General features: G+C 37.6%; 1 protein-coding gene across 1 annotated transcript in view; it reads right to left on the bottom strand.

The window, feature by feature from the left end:
* Positions 1–7592, bottom strand: part of scgn (secretagogin, EF-hand calcium binding protein) — a 33345-nt gene extending 25753 nt beyond the window's left edge. The window contains exons 1-3 of the mRNA XM_056476135.1: positions 7433–7592; positions 7233–7303; positions 6338–6430 (exon numbers count right to left, since the gene is read on the bottom strand). Of these exons, the coding sequence (XP_056332110.1) occupies positions 6338–6430; positions 7233–7303; positions 7433–7502 (234 nt within the window). The 5' untranslated portion in view covers positions 7503–7592. The remainder of the gene's footprint in view (positions 1–6337; positions 6431–7232; positions 7304–7432) is intronic.
* Between the last annotated feature and the right edge of the window lie 15430 nt (positions 7593–23022).

Here is a 23022-nt window from a genome sequence, read left to right as displayed (position 1 = left end):
TGTATAATTCACACACTGCTTAAAACAAACATCATACTGCTACAACAACATAAACTGTATCTAAATTATAGATGACAGAGCTCTGAACAATATTAATATAACACAAAATGCCTTGACCTATACAATAGTTATTAGAAAACGCATACTGACAAGCTTATGAATAGATGTGTACACCATTGCTGATATTTTATTGCTAATGTGGGGAGTGGGCACATTACCACAACACCACCGCTACCAAAAGGCCACTCATGCCAATGAAAGGCATGGCCGCATTATGGTCAAATTTAATACCACCCCCAGAAAAGTTGTTTCCTGTCTTGTGGTTCAACCTCAGCTTTGAGCCATTTCAATGAGCAAAAGGATATCTTAAATCCAAACTGAAAACAACTCGTATTGGCCTACAATATGTCAACGGATGTCCTGGAGTCACAGTGGAACATGAGCTGCATTCATGCACTTTTGAATGATGTATTAAATATGTATTTAAGATTGATTAAATTATCTGATAACATGAAAGACTAAGGTGGATTGTTCTGAACTAGATGCAACTTAAGGCCTGTGAAGTACAAAATCACTTCTGATTCTCCTACAGCGAGGTTAGGCCAAAACCCAATACTAGTACACTTCACCCCTGAAAGCCAAGCCGTAGAAATTTCCAGAGTCAAAGTGAAGTGACAACAAAAGTAAAGTGAGAATAGTCAAGGATGGTTACCAATAGTCAAGTAATTAGGACCATGAATCAAGCCTGCAACCTTTAGATTACAATCCAATAGGGGTGTAACGTTAATTGTTTCTTGCGGACAATTCGATATGTGTTCAGTTATAAATCCTAACCGCTTATTGCGTACTGACATCAATTATCTCATACGCGTTTCGATATAATACTATGGCAAGGGAGACAAGCGGGAGTAATTAAACGTAGAAACTCTGCACAATTTACTGCGTGTGTTTGCTGGACAGTCATTCACTGACAGGAAAATTACAGCAGAAGCCCCTATTTTACTGCTGTGGAGAAAATGAAAGTAAACTCCATTTCTCTCTCTCTCTCTCTCTCTCTCTCTCAATGTAGACCTTTGACCTGCTGGCGTGACGTTTCCTCTACTCTCAGCTGTTATAGCGATACATGTGGATCCAGACACGAGTGTGTCTGCAGAGTGAGTTTTCTCCACCATATATATCATGAATCAGCTGTGATCGCTGCTGCCATTTATCAGCGTCTCTCATCGGTGAACATCGCCAGATCGTAAAAGCCAATCGCAGCCCTTTCTGTTGAGCATGTGACCAATCATAGGCGTTTAACAACTCCCTCGACAACGTTCAAAAAGCAAGTGGGATAATATTTACGTTTGTTTATTTGCTGTAAATGCTCATGTTGTTCTGTGCATGGTTGGGCTTTGGCACGATACACTTGTAGTGTGAAACACTTAAACGCGAAACTGAAGACGCGACGTCACTTTTAAGGGACTGTTTCATATGAATTAATTAATCATTCCTACTTCTCAATGAACGCAAACTGTCATAGTTGCAACTGTCAGTCGCTGCACGTCAGCTGCACCTTCAGCAAACCTAATATGTGCTGCACGAGGACTTTCATGAACATTTATGAGCGTCAAAAGTGGTGGATCTGTTTAGCAAAAGATTTTACTTCGTGTCACTGCATCCGAAATGACTTAAAATAATACAAAACAATATAAATAAAACAATCTCCATTGTACAGAGCGAGAGCGCTTCATTTCAAAACTGAACAGTCGTATCATTGATGACGTAAGCGTGCTCGGGCTCGGAAGGTAAAATTGCAGTGTGCGTGCAGAGATAGGGGAGAGGGGACAATCGCGCCTACACACGGTTCAAAACAACCGTGCCTAGTGTGAGTACACCCTAAGTCATTATAAACATGTACATCTTCAGAGTAAAATACATAGAGCACAGATTTAAAATCAGTCCTGCCTTTTGGGATACTGCCTCAGAATACACTAGATCAAAAGCCTTCTTCTGCTTTATCACGGCACTTGCTGACTTACAACACAAAGATAAACAAAATGACCATTAATTTCCCACACAAACTCCAGATTTGTGGTTTATGATGACAATGACTTCCATTACAATGCCATTTCATAATCTTGATTAAATTCAGCTACTGTATGTCAGCTAATCTGTAGTTAGCCAGCAGAATACATGATCATTGAACCTTGAAAGTTGGAGCACCAACTGGCCAGCTCAAAAATGTAAATCCACTCACCATTTAGTCCACCTTTACTGGTTCCAAATCTGTTTGAGTTTCTCTCTTCTGTTGAACGCAAAAGAAGATATTTTGAAGAGTGTTGAAAACCGGTAGCCACTGACTTCCATAGTATTTTCTACTGTGGAAGTCAACTATACTATAGCCGCGTTTAAGTCGCACTTAAAGTGAGTGAGCCAGTGCGAGTACCCACTGTCACTTCCGGGGCCTGATCGGTCCAAAGCAGGGCTTCTTCGGGGCCAGCGGTTGGCCTTTTTTTTTCGGCCCGCCGAATACCTTTGGCCAAAGCGAGCCAGCTGGGGCTTTGAGGTTGAATGAAAGCAGAGGTGGAGTTTGCCAGAGTATGGTAAAGATGGTTTGCAGCCATTACACAATAGTTTTCCGATCGCGCACGAGTACATGCACCAAAAATATAAATAAATAAGGGAAAGAAAAAACTGGTACTGGTCAGTTTAAGATATTCCATAAAACACCTTATAGACTAGGGGTCTTTTGCTTATGATCGCCCTTATGTTTCCCTTTTAAATGTAAGGGTATTGCATAAAATAATAAAGTCGTTTTAATTTAATAAGTGATATTTCTTTGCTGCGTCCTTCTTGATGTTTCAAAAATGCATAATACTCTTTACACCATATTAAAGACAACAGCCAGGAACTTCCAGCTATCGAGAGTTTTTCTAAAGGTGTGTTTGTGCATGATACGTGTGCGTTTAGATGCATGTATATGTGTGTGAGAGACCGGGTGAAAGAGCACTCGCTTCACAGCTCTTTTTCACAATGAACTAGGCGGGTTGTGTGACGTTTGATTCCTGGGGCATTCTGGGACGGGGTTTGCTTGCTGCATTGCAAGCTATTGGCCCGAGAGTGGAAACATGACATGATTTCGCCCTTACTGCTCAAACTCCTGGGCTATTAAGCTGCGGTCACACTTGAGTTTGATAATGCGAAATTCTGTCATGCGGAGCTGCGAATATGGGTGGGATTAAACAAGATGATTAGACATTTTAAAAAGCGAGCGATTGCTCCATGTTTTAAATTTCTGTCCAGAGAGGTCATGTTTTGATCCTCGATTGGTCTCACGCCATCACATGATGCGATTTCGCAGCAACCTGCGAAACTTGACGCATGACCTTTCGTTTCCGGCCTGACGCATTCGCGTGCATATGAATGGAAGTCTATGGGGAGAAAAGTCCAGTGTGATCGCAGCTTTAGCCTAAACCTAACCTAGTCCGATAAAAGCCCTGGCTCGCACTGGCCCGACAGTGGAAATGTGGCTAATGGCTACCAGTTTTTCAACTTCCTATTCAAAAAGTAGGTACCACATTTTGATGATGAAATATGCTACCCATAACACTGTTCTACCAGAGTAAATTTTGATGGGATGGTGTGAAATGAGGCTGTAATATTGCCATAACCTATACCAATCCCTAACCCCAACCTCAGAACCAATCAAATACAGTGCTGGTAGTATAATATGATGTGTAGGATAAAATATCAGGACACTCGTTTCCAAAATTCTTCAAAATATCTTCTGTCATGCTCAACAAAGGCAAGAAACTCAAACAAGACAGGAACAAGTGAAGGATGAAGACTAACTCCTCTTAGGTCAGGGGCACCCAAACTCGATCCTGGAGGGCCGGTATCCTGCATATTTTAGTTCCAACCCTAATCAAACACCTGAACCAGCTAATCAAGCTCTTTTTAGGTATACTAGAAATTTTCAGGCAGGTGTTGAAGGAAGTTGGAGCTAAACTATGCAGGACACAGCCCTCCAGGACCTCTGATTTAGGTGAACTATCCATTTAAGAAAAGTTATGCACATTTCAAACAACATAAGGTTTAGCAAATGAGGACGATAATCACATGATGAATCAGAAAACCACAGAGTCAGCTGTTTGCAAGATCTATAATGTGCTCATGAAACCACACATCTGGCTTCAGAAACAAGAGTGCATGTTTTGGTTTTTGTACTAATGAGGCACTTACGGTTAAAGCTCTTAACATTCAACTCATTGTTTCAACCATCCCCAGCCTTTACCTTTAAGTCCACTGAACAAATGTGAATTAAGCAAAACAAACCATTAACATGACAAAGCAAACAATGCTTCACCTTACCTCACATGACTAATTCAACCATTCTGGAAGCAGGAGGAAACCATAAAGCATCAAGATAAAAGCTTTGGCAGCGGAAGGCATTCAGCTGCTGTTGTTTTTGTGTCAGTGTGTGTGTGTGTGTACGGGTTTATGTGGTTTATGAGGACACAAAAATGTATAATGACATGAGCAATAGGCCTGTCACAATAATCAAAATATTGACTTATCGTGCAATACTTGGAAATGACCTCAATAATTTTTGCCATTGCAATATACACTCACCGGCCACTTTATTAGGTACACCTGTCCAACTGCTTGTTAACACAAATTTCTAATCAGCCAATCACAAGGAAGCAGCTCAATGCATTTAGGCATGTAGACATGGTCAAGACAATCTGCTGCACTTCAAACCGAGCATCAGAATGAGGAAGAAAGGTGATTTGAGTGACTTTGAATGTGGCATGGTTGTTGGTGCCAGACGGACTAGTCTGAGTATTTCAGAAACTGCTGATCTACTGGGATTTTCACGCACAACCATCTCTAGGGTTTACAGAGAATGGTCCAAATAAGAGAAAACATCCAGTGAGCGGCAGTTCTGTGGGTGAAAATGCCTTGTTGATGCCAGAGGTCAGAGGAGAATGGCCAGACTGGTTCCAGCTGATAGAAAGGTAACAGTAACATAAATAACCACTCGTTACAACCGAGGTCTGCAGAAGAGCATCTCTGAACACACAACAAGCGTGAATCATCTCAGGCTGGTTCTTGAACATGACAATGAGTTCACAGTACTGAAATGGCCTCCACAGTCACCAGATCTCAATCCAATAGAGCACCTTTGGGATGTGGTGTAACAGGACATTTGCATCATGGTTGTGCAGCCGACAAATCTGCAGCAACTGTGTGATGCTAACATGTCGGTATCGACCAAAATCTCTAAGGAATTTTTCCAGTACCTTGTTGAATCTATTCCATGAAGGATTAAGGCAGTTCTGAAGGCAAAATGGAGTCCAATCCAATACTAGTAAGGTGTACCTAATAAAGTGGCCGGTGAGAGTATATTTACAAATTCACAAATAACGTTAAAGCCATTTTACAATGACATTCTACCTCACCAGTGTCAACGTTTATAATTGGACATTTACCTAATAGGACATTTAATAGTACACATAATAGGACATTTACCTTTTAACATTAAATTATAGAATTTAAATAACGTTAAGAATGATAAGGTTTTTAAAGTGTTTTTGGCTTTTTACATTATTATGCTGTTATATAATCATTATATAATCAGTGGAATAAAATGATATCAAAATGACAATATTATCGCTTATCACAACAATTTCTGTGACAATATATCGCACAACAAAAATGACTTATCGTGACAGGCCTAATGAGTATGGCATAGATAAAAAGTTAGCTTAATGTTAGCTTAAAAACAATCATACATAACAGGATATTTCTGTCATTGAAAATTTGCCACAGTTTTTCTCCAAGGGTTGGGTTTAGGGTTACAGTAGGGTAAGGTCATATAATAAGCAGCTTTTATAGTCTAAAATGCGGTTCCACTTTATATTAGGTGGCCCTAACTATGTACTTACGTCAAAATATAAAAACAATGTACTTAATGTGTTCATAATGTAATGCTAAAACCATTTGGTGCTACTGTGGTGGGATATGGGTGAGGTTAGGGACTGATTTGGTGGTATGAGAAGGTTTAAGGGTGGGTTAAGGCGTAAGGGATGGTCAACAGTGTATTATAAATGTAGTTAACTGCAGATGTAATTACATGCAGGTATTTAATTAAGCATAAGTACACTTAAAAATATAACGTGTGACCTAAAATACATTACACCTATGGAGAGTCCTCGTAAACCACATATACAAGAATGTGTGTGTTTGCAAACACTTTTGGTTTTTAGTAATCTTTCTTTTTGTTGCTATTTTTACTTCTCTATAGGGTTAAACAGAAAGAAAACACAAGGAAATGGTAAAAAAAGTGCTTTACTTCCTCGATCTGCAGGCGTCCGTCAAATGTGGCATCGTAGGCAGACATGAAACTCTTCTTTATTTGCTGTACTCTCTCATCTGTTATCTTATCCTAAGAAGAGCAGAAAAAAAAACTGGTTACCATGACCACATTTCCATCATTTACCTCTCATTAAGCTCCTCATCGTCACTCAGCGAAGTGCACCGGTAACGCTGCCCAACAATAGAGATGCCCTTAAGATATGCTGGTACACACTGAACATCTGACACTACCTCTATTTACATAAGCCCGCTCACATAATGCTTATCCATTAACAGAACTAACTAATGCAGCTTTCAAAACAACAGTTGAGAAAAAAAAAACAGAGTTACAATACAGTTAGTTAAAGGTTTTACACAACATATGAGGACCATACAAATGTCTTATTATTATAATTATAATAACATAATGATTGTGGATCGAACTAAAGGGAGTTTTAGAATCACACACATAGAGAAAGCTGCAAAATGTATCATTTGATCACATCTAACCACAGTTTCCTGAAAAATTTGTGTCAACTTAAGACTAAATCTTGTCAGACACAAGTGCATGTGCATGCACTCAGCATTTTCATACTATAATATGCATATTTGCATAAAAATAATGCTGTTAACCTTCAAAATATATACAAGCAATGACTAAACATGCGCAAAAACCATTTTAGTATCACAGAGATTGTAAAATAAGGATATAAGATAAATGACAGATCCTAAACATTGAATAAATTCAGATTGTTTAACATCAAATTATTAGTTCATAGAGTTTTAATAGTAAATAAACACACATATATACTTATAAATTCCTATTTAAATGTAGCATTTAGATCTGTTAAGGATTATATTTCTTATTAACCTGTCTGGTTTATGTTTGATACCTTTGGCTGTAGTTTCTTCAGCATGTGACGGAAAAAGTCATCCAGCTCTTTCCCTTCAATGTAGCCATTGTCTGCAGAAAATTATAAATTAGTGCAGGTTTATAAACACTTATATGTAGAGATGGAGACAATACTACACAAAACATATAAGTATGTCACTTAAAAAAAATATTGAAATAGATAAAAGATGAATAAATTACCATCAGCATCAAAGTGCTGCCAGATCTGTAGAAAACCGGCAGCATCTAGGTTGGCAAAAGCACTGTCCATGATGGAAAAAGAAAGAATAGAGTGATATAGAAAGAGTAAACTGATCTGTGCTCGGTGGGAGCAACTGCAGATGTGGTCACTTTCCTCTGACTCGTGTGTTTGTGTGTGTCAGAAGAAAATAAACTCCTCCTCTTTCACACATCAGTCATAAGCGAAAAGCCTGATGTGAAAACAAACTAGTATGATGCTAAGTGAAACTGTAGCCTGAGCTTATGACAGTTTACTTCATATCCGTTACCAAAAACTAGCAGCAAACTTGCCTGAATAGAAAGTAGAGGAAATGGACAACCTTTAAGCTTAACACAAGCTAAGTCATTTCTGATACACGTATAGACTCCTCATTAGTAATAAGATAACAAAAAGGTCAGTTATTCATGTACATAATCTATGAATACAGTTGTCTATATATTTTTTTTGACATACAAAGTTGTGCCTACATCGCTCTCTAGTGGCTGACGGAGTGTAGTATTGAGAAGACAACCGCATCGAGAAGCCGTTTCTGTCCTAATAAATCAGGCCTGTAGCCAGCCTGGTGAAAGTGGGCCTTTTTGCAATTATTTACCTTATGTTCAGTTTAATATTGAGATTTAAATACTGCATTTTAGTGATATTTTAGCATTATTTTTAGCTTGATTTGATGGATGGTCACCATAAGCACCCTTTTTGAGGTACCAAAAACATTTGCTAAATATATAGAATGAAGAAATATGAAAAAAATACTTCATTTTAAAATTAAAATTAAAAATTTATTATATCATATATTATTAGGGGAAAAGGAGTTAAGGTTTTAAATGAGGAAAAAAAAGCTGTATTGTAATTTATTGGGGAAATAACAAACTAGCCAGCACATTCAACTTTCCTCAGTCAGAATTTGGCTATTTGAATAATTCAATTCACCTTTATTTGTATAGCGCTTTTACAATGTAGATTGTGTCAAAGCAGCTTCACATGGAAGATTATAGTAAATTGAAACTGTCAGTCCAGTTTTCAGTGTTGAAGTTCAGTTTAGCTCAGTTCAGTGTGGTTTAATTTTCACTGCTGAAAGTCCAAACACTGAAGAGTAAATCCATCGATGCGCAGCTCCACAAGTCCCGAATCAAGCAAGCCAGTGGTGACAGTGGTAAGGAAAAAGACTTCATCAGTTTGCGAAAGGGAAGGATGAAAAACCTTGAGAGAAACCAGGCTCAGTTGGGTACAACCGTCTCTCCTCTGGCCAAACGTCTTGTGCAGAGCTGTAGTCTAGGCGCCGGAGGCTGGAGAACGCTGGACGTCCATCGTGGAGAAGCTGCAGGTGGAAGAGGTCACCGGCTGGTGTACAGGCTGTCCCTTTACGATCAATGCAAGGACTCGTCTGTCACTTGGGTCTTACAGGGATCAGTCTCATGCTCCCCCTTCTCCATAACCACCACAGCGCTAATCAGGATACGGCCTGGTCCAGGATTATGAAAACCTCAGGAATAATAACAAAAAAGACTAACATAAGCGCACATGCCGTTCAAATTATTATGTCTTTTGGGAAGTGTTCCCGGCTCCGGTTGCCCTAAATAATGCAGACTAACAATTTCAAAGCATTTGTGTTTTATGTGTATGCGAATGCAAAGATGTGTATTTAATCTAGTTTTAAACTGACAGAGTCTGTCTGCTTCCTGAACTGTGCTAGGAAGGCTGTTCCAGAGTTTAGGTGCCAGATATGAGAAAGATCTACCACCTACAGTTGATTTTGATGTTTTGGGAATACTCAATTGTTCAGAATTAATTAAGCGTAGTAGGCATGAGGGGCTATAATACATCAGGAGCTCCCTTAAATACTGGGAAGTTCAGCCATTTAGAGCAGGTATTCAATACATTTTTTTAATTTATACGATATTTAATTGGGAGCCAATGCAATGATGAAAGAACTGGAGTAATATGTTCATATTTCTTTGTTGTAAAAAGCACTCTAGCTGCTAAATTTTGAACTACCTGAAGTTTGTTAATTAGGCCAGCAGGGCAACCACCTAGTAACACATTACAATAATCTAATCGAGAGGTCATGAAAGCATGAATAAGCTTTTCTGCATCAGACATTTATAGCATATGTCAAAGTTTGGCAACATTTCTAAGATTAAAAAATGCAATTTTACAGATGCTTGAAATCTGGCCTTCAAATGACAGGTTGCTATCAAAAATCACCCCTAAATTTTTGACTGAAGATGAGGACTGAACTAAAAATCCATCAAGGGTTGGACAGTGTTCTAGGTTTTTGGGTGTGAGGTTTTTGGGTCCAATTAGCAAGACCTCAGTTTTATCTGAATTTAGTAATAAGAAGTTATTAGTCATCCAATTTTTAATATCAGCTATACAATCTGTTAATTTCGTAAATTCATACAAATTATCAGGTTGAGAGGAGATATGTCTTTCTTTCTTTTCGGCTTAGTCCCTTTATTAATCCGGGGTCACCACAGTGGAATGAACCGCCAACTAATCCAGCATATGTTTTACGCAGCGGATGCCCTTCCAGCTGCAACCCATCTCTGGGAAACATCCATACACGCTCATTTACACTCATACACTATGGACAACTTAGCCTACCCAATTCTCCTGTACCGCATGTCTTTGGACAGGTTGATCTGTATGATGCCTCTTAATAAAAAATAAATTAAAACATAATAATATTAATATTGTTGAGCTTAACTTTTTGAAAATTCATGGTTAACAAAAATAGTTAGTATTAAAATTGTCTTTAGCTTTTGGTGCTTCAAACCTTTATTTATTATTGGTATTTTTTTCTTTCAATTAGGTCCAAGATTCAGAATAAAAGTTGGGTTACTTGTAGTGAAAGATGGGCACTTTTGTCATATTGCATGTTTTCTTGCACATCTGGATGTTGGACTCATGAAAAATAATTGATTTGACTCATTGGAAGCCTTCTTCGATGGGTTATTTTCACACTTTATGATGGCATAGCAGTCAAAATAGGACAAATGAGCTCATGGTTGGGACAATACTGGACCTTTTATCAGTGGGGGGTGGGTCTTTCGAACCATCCGAACCCCCACTGGCTACGGGCCTGTAAATGCAGTTTCACCGAACGCTGTGGGTTTTATGCTATTCATATTTATTCATTTATTCATTTTCTTTTCGGCTTAGTCCCTTTATTAACCTAGGGTCGCCACAGCGGAATGAACCGCCAACTTATCCAGCATACTACACACAGGGTTTCCTCCGGGTGCTCTGATTTCCCCCACAGTCAAAAGACATGCGATATAGGTGAATTAAACAAGCTATGTAAGTGTGTGCAAGAGTCTGTGGGTGTTTCCCAGTGTTGGGTTGCGGCTGGAAATACATCCGCTGCATAAAACATGTGCTGGATAAGTTGGCGGTTCATTCTGCTGTGGCGACCCCGGATTAATAAAGGGACTACGCCGAAAAGAAAATGATTGAATGAATAATGAAACATTTATTCCAGATGGTGATGTTTAAATCTTGTCTGGTCCCACTTTTCAACAACATAATTAATATTTAATTAGGGCAGTAAGCGTAGAGCAGATGTTTTATTTTATATGTTTTAACTCTTCGGAAGAAATCCAGTCAAATGTTTTTCAACTATGTTAACACATAACTGCACACTATGAATAATTCATTAAGCATTTGCAAATAGTACCTCTACATTAAAAAACATTAGTAAGCAGTTTATAAATACAGCTATAAATGCTGTATTCCTGATTTACAAGCACATATACACTCACCTGCCAATTTATTAGGTACACCTGTCAACTGCTTATTAAAGCAAATTTCTAATCAGCCAATCACATAGCAGCAACTTAATGCATTTAGGCATGTAGACATGGTCAAGACGATCTGCTGCAGTTCAAACCGAGCATCAGAATGGGGAAGAAAGGTAATTTAAGTGACTTTGAAAGTGTCATGGTTGTTGGTGCCAGACGGACTGGTCTGAGTATTTCAGAAACTGCTGATTTTCGCGCACATCTTCTCTAGGGTTTACAGAGAATGGTCAGAAAAGGAGAAATATTCAGTGTGGGGAGTTCTGTGATTGCAAATGCCTGGTTGATGCCAGAAGTCAGAGCAGAATGGCCAGACTGGTTCCAGCTGATAGAAAGGCGAAAATGTCAAGACAAAAAAAAATGTCCAAAATTGTACAATAGAAGATTGTAAAAACATAGATGAGTCTCTATTTCTGCTACAACATTCCAACATTCGGTAGAGTCAGAATTTGGCATCAACAACATGAAAGCATGGATCCATCCTGTCTTGTATCAATGGTTCTGGCTGCTGCTGGTGGTGGTGTAATGGTGTGGGGGGTATTTTCTTGGTGCACTTTGGGCCCATTAGTACCAACTGAGCATCGTGTCAACGCCACAGCCTACCTGAGTATTGTTGCTGACCATGTCTAACCCTTTATGACCACACAGTGTTCCCATCTTCTGGCTACTTCCAGCAGGATAACGCACCATGTCATAAAGCACGATTCATCTCAGACTGGTTTCTTGAACATGACAAGGAGTTCACTGTACTCAAATGGCCTCCACAGTCACCAGGCTCAATCCAATTGAGCACCTTTGGGATGTGGTGAAACGGGAGAATTGCATCATGGATCCATCATGTCAATATAGACCAAAATCTCTGAGGAATACTTTCAGTACCTTGTTGAATCTATGCCATGAAGGATTAAGGCAGATCTGAAGGCAAAGGTGGGTCCAACCTGGTACTAAAATCATTCAAGTCTAATCTCCTCAGCTAGGCAACGTGCACAGAAATCCTCACAGGGAATCACAAAAGGTGAAACACTGTATAGCCGTCCACACGCAAACCTCCACTGTCAGGTCACAGCTTGTGAAATTGTTGCTAAGAGTTTTTCAGAGCTGTTTCCAACTGTGAATTCATGTTAGAGACAATAAAAAAGTTTGTTGTCTTGAGTTTTTTTTTTAAGTAAATAAATAAAAATATATATTTGGATCCCTGGTGTTGCCGTCTTTAGTTTTGTTTTTGCTATTATACAGTAGTCAGATTGATGCGTGTGCTTTTGTTTTTTGATAATACATTTCTAACCATATCTAGAGTATCTCTCTCTCTCTCTGTGTGTGTGTGTGTGTGTGCGTATGCGTGTGTGTGTGTTCTTTTGATATATATTCTCAATCAAGGCCACACTAGTTCTTATTCAAAGGTAAGTATTACATATATAGATGAGATCCATTTAAAGGCAAAATTATTCACTCTGTTTTGAAATTAATTAATTCTTTAATTAATATATTCTAATTAATATATGCCAAGTTCTGTTTAACTGGATGGGAATTGTCCCAGTATTTCTTATAACTTTGTTTACTTTTCTGATAATTAACCTGAAGTGCCTAGTTTAACCCAGTTAAGTCTTTAAGTTGTGCTTTAAGCTGAATATTAGTATATTTGGACATTTTTGCAGAGGCTCAATAAATTTGACTGGAAAACTTTGAAGTAATTTTGTTATTATTGGATTTGTGATTGTGATAAATTTTGCCAGTTGCTTTGTAAATATGCTTTATACCAGAAGTGTCAAACTCAGTTCCTGGAGGGCCGCAGCCCAGCAGAGTTTAGTTCCCACTTCAACACACTAGTCTTATTTACACTGCATGTGTTGTTCATAATTTAACCTCTTTGTTTCATTATAAATAGCAAATGTATTCATATCTGCTGATTTGTTTAGACATTTTCTGTTGTATATTTGTTTGCTGCCAAAACAATAAAATACATTTGTCTGAAGAATTGATCAGCTTCCTATATTTAATAACAGTTAAGAATAATTATTATTTTAGTAAAACTACAATAACTACATATGATATTCCATTAATGTGTATGCATTATGCTGTGACTATAGCACCACAGTACAGTAATTAGCAGTTTCCTGTTAGTTACCGCTACTGCTCTGTTAAAGTGACCAACAGTGTTGCCAGTATTTCACTGTAAAAAGCCCTGGTAAGGTGTACTACATTTATTATTACAGTGTTTATTCGTCTTTGTTAACGTTAGTTAATGAAAATAAAGTTTTATTGTTAATTCAAGTGAACTCAAAGGGCGTTAACTAATATTAACAATTTAATCTTAATACACATACACATTAGATTAGTCAGTATCAAAACCAAAACTGCAACTATTCCAGCTATTATTATAGTTCAAAAATTAGTAACCCAAATCAGTATATCAAGGGGAAACAATTTAATAAAAATTTAATAAACAGGAAAAATCAAGAGAAACATAAAAATATCAAATTTGGTTGATATTTTTGTATTTTTGTGTGCAATAACTCATTTGAATTTCAATATATTATCATTCCTAAAGATGTTCGTTGACCAAACTCTTATTTTATGGCTATATCTGTTTAAATAAAACTGTTTTGTTTAAATGTATGAAACGTATGACGATTATCAGGTTCAGTAAAAATATCATAATAAAGAAATACAGAGACACTATTTCTTTATTTAGATAAATGGGCCATTTATTAATATATTTTCTGTATTTATCACCACTGAACAAAACAACTGGCACTGCTCTAATGACTTAACGCTGATATCAGTTATTGTTTACATTTAAATGAGCCTCGTCATTCTGTCACCATGGCAACAACTGGAGTTATTTTACAAATCCACACAGCTGTCTATAAAGTTATCAATCGTGATCATCGCGCTACAAAACTGCACAAATCTCCCGCTGGCGAAGTTTAATCAGTTTGCCTACTTTGGGAAGGTGTTTTGAAGTTGTTCGTGATGACACTGAGACGCTCCAGAAGGACCAGGACTCTCCCTGCACACCTGAAGGGCTTCTTGCTGGAGCGCGTCTCTCCCGTTGAGGAGCGCGCAGCGGCGGCCAGGCCGGTCACCGACAGCTGCATGTCGGACACTTCTGTGGAGGAGCGACACCTGAGGAACGCAGCTGTCCTTCCTGTCCTCCGTCCTGCAGCCTCAGTCTCCTCAGTGGGTGAGTGTCCACCGGAGGAGCCGCTCTCCATCCATGGCCGGACTGTGCAGGACTATCAGCACATCTACCGCACTGTGATGATGGGCTCCACCAAGAAGAGGCGTGGTGGTCGGTACCGCCTCAAGCAAGGGCTGGAGATAAAGCAGCGGCTGTTTGAGATGCTGGACCGGCCTGCACTGCTGGAGACCGAACAGCCTGATGGACGTGTGCTCATCACGGAGAGCAGGTCCAGCTCCAGCATCGCTCCTCAAATCATGGTGGACATCAGCAAAGAGCCACTGCCCAAGGAGCCCCGAAGAAAGAAGCCCAGGCACTGAGTCATCCTATAGTGCCAGATGGAGGATCACGTATGTACATACTGTATATATTGTATATAGTTAAAGATTAAGTTTGCAATACATCAGATTTGGCTTTTCATTCAAGTTTTCATCACATTGCTGCATGTTTTGATGATTGTCAGTGCTGCTGATGTTCGGCTCTTGGGTTCTTTTGGATGGTTTGCTGTATGTTGACGTGCGTTTAGCAAGGTTTTCCAGGCGGTTTCTTGCGTGTTGCTGGTCTCCTCTGATAGGTTTTGGTACATTAGTTGTTAGGTTGTTAGTGTTGGCTGTTGGGTTAGGGTAGGTTAGGGTCCCTCACACGGTTTGCAGCTTGACGTGCTGTGAGGGCTTGTGTGCATCAGTGATGCTGAGAGCTATGCCACTGGTACTTCACAGCTACCGGTAGGGTCACCCATAGTGGACAGGTTCAGCTGAGATGCCCGACCAAGACAAACCACCTGATTCTGGACAGCAGAAGATTGGCCTGATGTCCAGACAGAAGATGTCACCTGAATGACCAGAAGACACTTCAAAATGACTGCTTATATGGAGATACAGATGGACCAATGCAAGCTACTGTTAGAATATATAACACACACACACACACACACACACACACACACACACACACACACACACACACACGCACACACGCGCACACACACACACTGACATACAAACAATAGATTAAATTTTGCCGACATTAAGATATTTAAAGTAAAATATTTATTAATTATCTTAATTTAAATACTATTTTTAATTAAAATAAAACTATTTTCAATGTCTTGAAACGGGTGAGTCTAATAAAACACATGATTGAAATGAATGGATTATATCATTAAACATGTAATACTTACAGCCCTGAGGAAAAATAAAATAAATGACCACTTAAAAGTTATTATTGGTTATTCTGAATTGAATTAATGCAAATTAAAAAAGAAAAGAAGTAAACAAGTAAACACTTACAAAAATAATCCACAAAACAAAGAAATTCATACAGATTTAAATGACACAGAAGTGTGTAAATGATGACAAAGTTATTTTGTGTGTGAGAATTATCCGTTTACTTCAAAGAATAAAGTTTGTTGCACTTTTAAAATGAAAATAATCCTCAAAATAAGAATCTAAATCTTCCAGTAGGTGGTAGTAAAGTCTAATGAGTGAGACGATTCGTTCAAACAACTGAATCATTCAACAAAGGAGTCAAGCGCTGTCTGGACTGTTTAAAATGTGGATTCATTCAGAAAGTACACACACAAGATCTTTTGTACATTTAAAGGTAACGTTTATTGCCATTCCCACTATAATATTAAAATATAATATTAATATTTTGAGTTATGTTAACTACTTATCTGGATTGAATGTGTTGACATTATTATATTAAGCTTAAACTATTATATATTAAACTTATATATCAAAGTTTTACTTGGCTGAACATATTATACTTAAAAAAGAGTCATCTGAACTCATATACAGTATATTCATTCATTTGCTTTTCGGCTTAGTCCCTTTATTAATCTGGGTTCGCCACAGCGGAATGAACCGCCAGCTTATCCAGCATATGTTTTACGCAGTGGATGCGCTTTCAGCTACATCCCATCACTGGGAAACACCCATACATTCTCATTCACACACACTATGGACAATTTAGCTTACCCAATTCACCTGTGCCGCATGTCTTTGGACTTGTGGGGGTAGCCTGAGCATCTGAAGGAAACCCACACGAACGCGGGGAGAACATGCAAACTCTACACAGAAATGCCAACTGACCCTGCTGAGGCTCGAACCAGCGATTTTCTTGCTGTGAGGCGACAGCACTACCCACTGTGCCACTGTGTCGCCCCTCATATATATTAGTTAATTTTTTTCAAACATCTGAGCTTTAAATAACACATATATGTCCAACTGAAAACAGATAATATTTTAATGAAATAAATCCACTTTAAAATTGTATTTGTATGCATTTTGTAATTTATATATAATTTATTGTAATACTTTTACTTTAATTTACTTTTGGATGATGTCAGATGATAAATGTCTTTCTGCTGGTTTAGAATTTGATTGTGCTGGTTAAAAAAAGAGGCTGAAGCGAGTTGACAAAGTTTGGGCAGGATGCATTGTGTGTTAAATATTTAACAAAACCAAGTGTGTGTACCTAAAGTGTTTCTTTTAAGTCTTTTTTTTTTGTTTTGGACTAGGTATGGGCCGGTATAAGATTCTGATGGTATGATTACCTTGGATAAAAATATCACGGTGTCACAGTATTGTGATTATTGCTCTAAAATATGTTCTTTTTTAATGTCTGGATAAAAAACTAAAGCTTTTTTTCTCCCATTAAACACAATATATTTTATTTTGAGAAACATTTAAAATATTTTGGAACAGTAAACATGTCAAGCTAAATCATTAAAATAAACCATTGGCTTCTGCTGTTTTCATTAGTTTCAAAAACACTCATTTCTTTACAGTTTAAAATAACATCTTTGGATATATTTTCTACTGGAGATACTGTTGTCATAAAAAAACTAAAACAATATGTTAAAAAATATCTTACATATATTGTAGGAATGATAAAGCAAAAAATGTGGCGGTTTTAAACCCTTGACTATTCACAACCCCAGTATGCCTTGAAAACGGTTATCGTCCCATGCCTATTTTGCACAGTATGGCCTGGAAACATTCAAGTGTATCTGGCAACACTGACGGCCATTTTTTTACTGTAATGTTGTTTTTGGTAAATTTGTATTTGCAGACTGTTTTAGTATTAAATAAACCACGGTCCCTAAAATGAACATGGTCCACGGTGGCTCAGTGATTAGCACTGTCGCCTCACTGTAAGAAGGTCGTTGGTTCAAAACAAAAGGTTATTGGTGCCAGACGGGCTGGTCTTAGTATTTCAGAAACTGCTGATCTACTGGGGTTTTCATGCACAACCATCACTAGGGTTTACAGAGAATGGTCTGAAAAAGTGAAAATATCCTGTCAGAACAGGAAACTGAGGCTACAATTTGCACAGACTCACCAAAATTAGATAATAGAAGATTGGAAAAACGTTGCCTTGTCTGATGAGTCTCGATTTCTGCTGTGACATTTGGATGGTAGGGTCAGAATTTGGCATCAACGCCATAAAAGCATGGATCCATCCTGTCTTGTATTAACGGTTCAGGCTGCTGGTGGTGGTGTAATGGTGTGGGGGATATTTTCCTGGCACACTTTGGGCCCATTAGTACCAATTGAGCATCGTGTCAACGCCACAGCCTACCTGAGTATTGTTGCTGACCATGTCCATCCCTTTATGACCACAGTGTACCCATCTTCTGATAGCTACTTCCAGCAGGATAACGTGCCATGTCATAAAGTGCAAATGATCTCAGACTGGTTTCTTGAACATGACAATGAGTTCACTGTACTCATATGGCCTCCACAGTCACCATAACTCAATCCAATTAAGCACCTTTGGGAGGTGGTGGAACGGGAGATTCGCATCATGGATGTGCAGCCAACAAATCTGCAGCAACTGCGTGATGCTATCATGTCAATATGGAGCAAAATCTCTGAGGAATATTTCCAGTACCTTGAATCTATGCCACAAACGATTAAGACAGTTCTGAAGGCAAAAATGGGTCCAACTAGTACTAGTAAGATGTACCTAATAAAGAGGCTGGTAAATGTATAATGTACTTCATGATTGTATTTTCGTACAGATCAATTTTTAATTGCTAAATTAAGTTTTGCATTATTTACAAACAAAATTTTGAAGAGTAGGTGGTGGTTTTTAAAAACATTCATAATGTGAAAGGAAACGATTAATAAACTATTTAAATACATATTATTTTTCAGGAGGGAAGTTACTGTGTATGTTATTAAATGCTTTATTCCTGCTTTTATTAAGTGAGGATTATTTTTATTCATTTTATCCTCAGCAGTTGCTATTTCAGAGGTCGCCACAGCAGAATGAACCGCCGTAAGGATTATTTATGCATTGTAAATCCCTTATAAATGACAATTAAAGGCTGTTATATTCTTAACAGAAAAAGAAACCAACAACAGGGATTCAGAATAAACAATGTTCATTTCAAGATTCAGAAATGAAACGGTACAACTGCATCAAATAAAAAATAAATCTCTGCAATCTTTCATTTACTCACGCCGTCATCCCTTTATTCATTAGGGGTCATCACAGCGGAATGAACCACCAACTTATCCAGCATATGTTTTACACAGTGGATGCCTGTCCAGCTGCAACCCAGTACTGGGAAACTCTTTTGAATCTTATCTAACACTAAAATGAATGTACAGTCTACACACTGCTGAATGGCAAGTGTCAAAAGTGTTATTCAGCGATGTTTAAACTGAACAATTTTTTTAGATACAGATAGATTACATACAGATTTATTTACTATATGCAACAGACTGAAGCAGACCATGAGGCATCTTTCTATTATATAATGTCTATGGTTTAGCTTATATTTTTACAGTCCATGATTGAGACTACATCGCTCTCTAGTGGCTTAAACTAAACCATATTATATTTTTAGAGATTACACACAGGTTAGATACAGAATAATTTACTATATGCCTTAAATTAAAGGTATATGCATGAAAAATAGAATAAAACATACGAAAGTAAGTCAAACTGAGAATCAAAGTTGCATTATTTGCATTATTTATATACTGAAAAGATTACAGCGTTACAGGGACCCAAATCCTTAACAGAATTATTATTATTATTATTATTATTATTATTATTATATTCTTCTACAGTGCTTCTCTGAAATCAATATGCCTTTAACAAGATGGCGGCGCGGTGGCGTTGCTGTGGTTACAGTGGCGTTCTAAAAAAGAATGTGTTCGAAAAATGACGTTGAGTAACTAGTGTGAGCTGCATTATGGTGTCTGACCATCGCTGACATTAGCGGTATGTGAAAATCTGTCTAAAAGTGTAATTTTAGGCTATTATTTGTGGTTGTTACGACGTGCTTTTGCTGAAGGACACTATTTGATTTGAGTATTTCTCCCGGTCATATCGTTTCAGATTATTATATTAGTTTATCCACGTATTTTTTTTTTTTGTTAGACTGTAGATTGCACTGAATGTGGTTTGGAATTGGAGATATATGTATTATTCTAGTTTGTGTATTGTTAATATCTTCTTTAGTAGCCTATTTATAATCGTAAAATGCCATTTCATATGCTGTCAGATACAATATTTGTAGGCTAGATATAATATTTCTGTGTGTTTGTATGCTTCATGTGTATATTAATATCTAATTTAACATTTGCAGATTGTTATTTGTTATATAATAAGATAAACTGATCTGTTATGTATTTGTCTGCTGTCAGCTTTAACACATATTGAATATTACTGTACGTTTGAATATTACTGTACGTCTATTGTCGGATAGATTGTCTGGTTGTTGTATTATTTATTTGTAGTTTATGCTGTCGGCCTGTTCAAAATGTGCAGATTTTGATTGTTAATTGTTTTATTGGCAGTTTTACTATTTATTCTAACACATTTATCTATTTTAAGTTTATAGATTGTCATCTTGTAGAGTATTTATAGATAGCTGTGAATTATTATTTGATAGTGTTAGAACAGAACCAGACTGAAGTCAATGGTAGATGAAACTTCTAGAAGAATAGTGTTAAGATTAATTCATGACTTGAAATCTTTCTATTGTAATTTGCAGATTGGACTGGACCACATGGAGAAAAAAGGGAATCACACACCTCAGCAACGACTAGAAACTGATGGTCGGGAATTTCTTCAGATGGACGGGTGCATCGATGGGCGTCCTTCCAAGATGAAGGGGTGGTGTTTGGTATAGATCAGTGGTTCTCAAACTTTTTCACTTCAGAAAGTATTTGTCTCTCCAAGTACCACCTAATGACTAGCATTGAAATACAGTAGCGTAGTAGGCTTAATTAATCAGCTACAGCTCTGCACAAGGCAGATTTATTCATTAAAATAATATTTACATTGTCAGCCACTTTAAACATTATAAATAGTTTGAATATTAACACTGAACTGTGCTTACGTTTAAATAAAAATGTGTTTAAAAGTTAATCAAAATCAGTAATTCTTCATATAAGTAAATAAATAAATAAAATGCTACTCAAAGGTAAAGTATTAGCATATTGTAGCCTATAAATCAAAACCTGGAAATGTAGCTTGGACCTCATAAATTCATGTCATCATATTCATATCATATAAAAACTATTGTTGATGCATTTTTTATTTGTTTGATGCATCTATTGTTGGTGCAGTGTTTTAGTCTTTTGCAGTTTGGAGGGAAGCAGAATAAGGAGATTTACTGGAGGGGAGCAGTGGAGATATACTGGAAGACCTGGAGCTCAGGAAGCAGGTAGATCTGCTTGAACAGACTGAACAATGGAGTTAGTTTCCAAAGAAATGCATTAAGATTAATTTAAGACTTGATATCTTTATCTTTGGCAGATTAGCATGGAGCATGTGGAGAAACAGGGAAACACACCTCAGTAATGACAAGTACATCATAATAATTTAGGTATTTCTGCAATTATATATTGTGATAGGAAAGCAATTTCAGATGGCTTGAATAGCTCTATTTGGGGAAAAATCATTCATTTAGATTAATTGATAAATGTTTAATGACAATTACATTGTAATAAATAAGGTGTCACCTTAATTTTTTTAGGTCGAATCAAACTTTATAACCAACTTTAAGCCTTTTTTTCACCAGGTATTTCCTTCAGACACACAGACAGTCTTGTTTTTGTCTTTTGCAGATTAGACTGGGGCATGTGGAGAAATGGGAATCACACCTCAGCAATGACTGCAAACTGATGGTCTGGTTAGGTATTTCCTGAATGAATGAATGAATGAATGAATGATAAATAGATGTCCTTCCAAGAGGAAGGGGGTGGTGGTGGGCTTAGATAGTTAGATAGATGTCTTCTCTGTGGCAAGTGTTTATATTGTAGGTAATGGACACACAAAATGCAGATGAAGAAAACTCACTAGAGCATCGGTGGAGATTTATCTGAATTTGCTGGAGATCAGCTTGTGCATTGCAGGAGCTCAGCCAGCAGGTAGGGCTCTGTTGGTGCAGTCTTTGTCTTTTGCAGATTGGAGTGGAGCAGTAGCAGAAGACTCACCAGGGGTGTCGCAAGACCCCATTTACTGGGGCACGTGCCATAATATAAGGGGCAATGTAGTAAATAAAGCAATGTAGTTTAATCGAAAACGAACCGACACACGTGTGCAGAAAACCTTTCCCTCGCACTGCTCCTGCTCCCGGTGTGAATCCCGGTTGTTTAACACACACGCTGAAGAAAATACGCACCACTCATACGTTGTGAAAGCGGCGTAACAGCCTTTAATGCAGTGGTGTCGGCTCTCAGTAAGTTTTGCAAGTCGCCAAAACTAATGTTGAATTAATATGATGATGATCATGTTTGGACTAAACATGGCTCCTGTAAGAGGATTTATGTATGAAACACAAAGGAGAGACGATGAGTCAGGGAAGTTAGACTTAATAACATTATTTCTCGGCCATCAGAGTCACGTCTCAGACAAAAGATAATTCTAGACAGTTTTATTTTGTGTTCTCTAGAATTCTCATATGAAATTAAAATTCATGCAAAAGATTTTTTAGAAGATCTTAAATCACTCCAGTCGTGTCTTTACATTGGATTGATTTCTGCCATTTATTTAGAATAATATTCATATAATAATACTTTAATTTATTTATAATTTTAATGTATAATATTCAGCGTAGCTATTTATATATGAGTAAATAGTTTTTTGGGGGGTGGGATGGAATGCGGTTGAGGGGAGGCCATGCCCCAGTAGAGCTTTGTCTAGCAACACCCCTGAGAGTCACAGTGGGAACGGTGGAGATATACTGGAAGACCTGGAGCTCAGGAAGCAGGTAGATCTGCTTGAACAGACTGAACAATGGAGTTAGTTTCCAAAGAAATGCATTAAGATTAATTAAAGACTTGAGATCTTTCTCTTTGGCAGATTGGCATGGAGCATGTGGAGAAACAGGCAAACACACCTCAGTAATGACAAGTACATCATAATAATTTAGGTACTGTTTTACATTTTAATTTGAATTAAATGAACTTTATTAAACATTTTAAATCATGTATTTTAATTTTTACAGATTAAAGCTACGGTCACACCGGGCTTTGTGTGTGCGAAATTCTGTCGTGTGGCGCTGCGAAAATGGGCGGGATTAAACAAGATGATTAGACATTTAAAA

This window comes from Danio aesculapii, chromosome 16 (assembly GCF_903798145.1).
Source record: "Danio aesculapii chromosome 16, fDanAes4.1, whole genome shotgun sequence".
Classification (NCBI taxonomy): Eukaryota; Metazoa; Chordata; class Actinopteri; order Cypriniformes; family Danionidae; genus Danio; species Danio aesculapii.
This window is presented reverse-complemented; position numbering and strand designations above follow the sequence as displayed.